At 45.6% G+C, this 3,999-nt stretch overlaps 1 protein-coding gene across 1 annotated transcript; it reads left to right on the plus strand.

Moving 5' to 3' along the window:
• The first annotated feature begins 2,459 nt into the window (after nucleotides 1–2,459).
• On the plus strand, nucleotides 2,460–3,067 carry LOC142633007 (uncharacterized). The gene is made up of 2 exons (XM_075807301.1): nucleotides 2,460–2,647; nucleotides 2,884–3,067. The coding sequence occupies exons 1-2, from the start codon at nucleotides 2,460–2,462 to the stop codon at nucleotides 3,065–3,067; spliced, it is 372 nt and encodes a 123-aa protein (XP_075663416.1).
• Nucleotides 3,068–3,999: the final 932 nt, after the last annotated feature.

Below are 3,999 nucleotides of genomic sequence, written 5' to 3' on the forward strand. Positions count from 1 at the left end.
TTCCCCACTGAATATGGAGTTGGAGAGCTGCGCGGAAATTAGGTGGCTGCACGGGAATGCTACGTCGCCATGATGGAAATGGACGACCACTTACAAGCAATGAATATCGAGGAATAGCGAACGGTAGCAGAACCAGTGAAAAAGTTAGAAGAAGTACACCTAGATGATTCTAGGCCCAAACGGACCACAAGAATCGGCACCTTGGCCAGCCAAACAGTCCGACAAGCGCTTGCATTATTCCTAAAGGAAAACCAAGATGTTTTTGCATGGAGTCACGAGGACATGCCGAGGATAGACTCGTCGATCATGGTTCACAGGTTGAATGTGTCACCCTCTTTCTCTCCTGTCCGACAGAAGAAACGAGTGTTCGCCCCTGAGCGAGATCGAGCCATAGCAGAAGAAGTACGGAAGCTACAAGAAGCAGACTTCATACGTGAGGTGTACTACCCCGATTGGTTGGAAAATGTAGTAATGGTCAAGAAAGCCAATGGGAAGTGGAGAATGTGTGTTGACTTCACAGATCTGAATAGGGCCTGCCCTAAGGATAGTTACCCACTCCCACGTATTGACACCCTAGTAGACTCCACCGCAAGACATGAACTCTTGAGCTTTATGGATGCCTTCTCCAGCTACAACCAAATTAAATTGGATAAGGTTAATCAGGAGAAAACCTCGTTCGTAATGAGTCAGGGGCTTTTCTGCTACAAAGTAATGCCTTTCGGGCTTAAAACGCAGGAGCCACATATCAGAGATTGATGAACAAGATGTTCACGCACCAAATTGGCAGAAACGTGTAGGTTTACATAGATGATATGCTGGTAAAAAGCGTGCGGGAGTCCGATCACATGAGGGACCTCTAGGAGACTTTCGACACTTTTCGATCATACAAAATGAAGTTGAATCCGAGTAAATGTACGTTCAGAGTAACTGTAGGAAAATTCTTAGGATTCATGGTATCCCAAAGGGACACTGAGATCAACCTAGAGAAGGTGAAGGCGATAATGGAACTAGCTCCTCCAAGGACGGTAAAAGAAGTACAAAGTTTGAATGACAAGATAGCAGCTGTGAATAGATTCATATCAAGGGCGACGGACAAATGCCTCCCCTTCTTTCGCACGCTGAGAAGATCATTTGAATGGACAAACGAGTGCCAAAAGGCATTTGAAGATTTAAAGGGGTATCTCTTCGCTCCACCACTGCTCAGCCCATCTATGTCGGGGGAAGAATTGTTCCTATACCTTGCCGTCTCTTCAGCAGCCGTCAATGCGGATCTTATTAGAGAAGAAGATAAGATACAAAGGTCCGTATATGTCACAAGCCGGGTACTGAAAGGAGCAAAAGAAAGGTACCCTCAGATGGAGAAACTCGCCTTCGCATTAGTAACCGCGGCACGGAAGCTCAAACCATACTTTCAAGCACATACCATAAATGTCATGACAGATAAACCCTTATGAAGAGCAATGAATTGCCCCGAAGCTGCCGGACGGATGGCATTGTGGGCAATTGAGCTGAGTCAGTTCGACATTCGGTATCAACCACGAGCGGTTGTGAAGGGACAGGTATTAGCAGATTTCATCGCTGAGTTCACCATCATAAAAAATCACGGGGCAAAGGAGACTCCCTTATGGAAAATCTATACGAACGGATCTTCCAATAGACATGTTGGAGGGGCCGGAGTGGTACTTCACACCCCGGAAGGAGATAAGATCGAATGTATGATCCGTCTAGATTTCTCTACCACCAATAACGAGGCAGAATATGAAACCTTAATAGCAGGACTGGACCTCGCGATAGCCGCAGGAGCTAAGGGTATGATCATATACTCTGATTCTCAAGTTGTGATCAGTCAGGTTGATGGGAGCTACGAGTGCAAGAATGAAAGAATGAAGAGGTATCTCGAGGAAGTGAAGGGTCGAGCAAACAATCTCCAGATCAAGTTGGTTCAAATCCCAAGATAAGAGAACAAAGATGCCGACCGACTCGTAAAAGTAGCTTCAGCAGAACCTATGATCATCCCCGACCAAGTATTATCTTTTGTCCAACTATCATCATTATTAGATGGCACTCGCATGCCGGAGGTAAGTAGTGAGCATTGTTGGATGGCTCCGATAATGGCGTATCTCAAGGACTGCAAACTGCTAAACAACAAAGAGGTCGCAAGAAAGTTGAAGGTTAAAGCTGCCCGGTTCGTTTTAATTAAGGATGTCCTATACAAAAGAGGATTCTCCCGACCTTACCTAAGATGCCTCGACCACGACGAAGCAGACTACGTCATGAGGGAAGTCCATGAAGGAGTTTACGGAAACCATTCTGGATTTAGGTCTTTGGTGCACAAGCTACTCCGTGCAGGATATTACTGACCAACAATGCAGAAGGATGCCAACACATACGTCAGGGCCTGCGACAAGTGCCAATGATTTGGCAATCTCATAAGGCAACTAACGGAAGAGCTCACCCCTATGACGGCTCCATGGCCATTCGCACAATGGGGATTAGACATCATGGGCCCGTTCCCAACAGCGGTAAAGCAGTTGAAGTTCTTAGTAGTTGGCATTGATTACTTCACCAAATGGGTGGAAGCAGAGACTTTGGCCACTATCATGGAGAAGAATATCCGAAGTTTTGTATGGAGAAATATTATTTGCAGGTATGGTATTCCGAGGGTACTGGTTTCGGACAACGGAAAACAATTCGACAACGACGCATTTAGAGACTTTTGTTCCCAGCTTGGGATCAAGAATCACTACTCGTCACCTGCCCACCCGCAGGCCAATGGACAGGTTGAAGTCACGAACCGGTCCTTGCTCAAGATTATCAAGGCCAAGCTCAAGGGGGCAAAGGCATATGGTCGGACGAATTACCAAGCATTTTATGGGCGTACAGGACAACGGCGAGAACACTGACAGGGGAAACACCGTTTCGATTGGCGTATGGTAGTGAGGCCGTCATACCGGCAGAAGTGGGGCTAACAAGTTACGGGGTGGAAAACTACGACGAGAACAAAAATGACGAAGCCATGCATTTGCAGCTCGATCTTATGGACGAAGTCAGGGCCACAGCGGAGTAGAGACTAGCGCGATACCAGGACCTGATGGCAAAGCATTACAACTCCAAGGTCAGGCACAGGGACTCCCAGGTGAGAGATCTGGTTTTAAGAAAGGTACTCGGCGCTACAAAAGATGCCTCCCAAAGGAAGCTAGGACCTAACTGGGAAGGACCATATAGGATCATTTCATGGCATAGGAAGTGAACGTACTACTTAGAGACACTAGACAGAAAAAAGCTAAGTCACCTATGGAACACGGAGCACCTGAAGAAATACCACCAGTAGGCGAAACACAAAGACGACAGCATCATTTACCTCCTCATTTCCAGTTTATCTTTTAGTTTTTATTTCCTACAAGTACTTTTAGAGCCAAATGGCGTTTTTCTTTTTCTTTTTTTTTATGAACAATATTCTACCTATCCATTATAACAAGAGGAGTTTATTCAGAGCATATGGAATATATTTGCTCAAAATCTACCAAGTCCACACAGTGGACGGATCATCCAAGAAAGATGAAAGTTTAACAAGTCCACACAGTGGACGGATCATCCAAGAAGGATGAAAATATATGGTCCACACATTGGACGGATCATCCAAGAAGGATGAAAATTTATCAAGTCCACATAGTGGACAGAACATCCAAGAAGGATGAAAGTCTACAATGTCCATGATGTGGATGGATCATCCCAGGATGGATAAAAATTTATCAAGTCCACATAATGGACGGCTCATCCAAGAGGGATAAAAACCTGCCAAGTCCATGATTTGGACGGGTCATCCCAAGAGGGATGAAAACCTACCAAGTCCACACAGTGGACGGGTCATCCTCTCAAGGACGAAATGTACAAGTCCACAAAATGGACAGATCATCCTCTCAAGGATGAATATGTGAGTCCAAAAAGTGGACGGATCATCCTCTCAAGGATGAAATAGTTAAATTATGAGGCGGACGG

Source organism: Castanea sativa, chromosome 4 (assembly GCF_040712315.1).
Source record: "Castanea sativa cultivar Marrone di Chiusa Pesio chromosome 4, ASM4071231v1".
Lineage (NCBI taxonomy): Eukaryota > Viridiplantae > Streptophyta > Magnoliopsida > Fagales > Fagaceae > Castanea > Castanea sativa.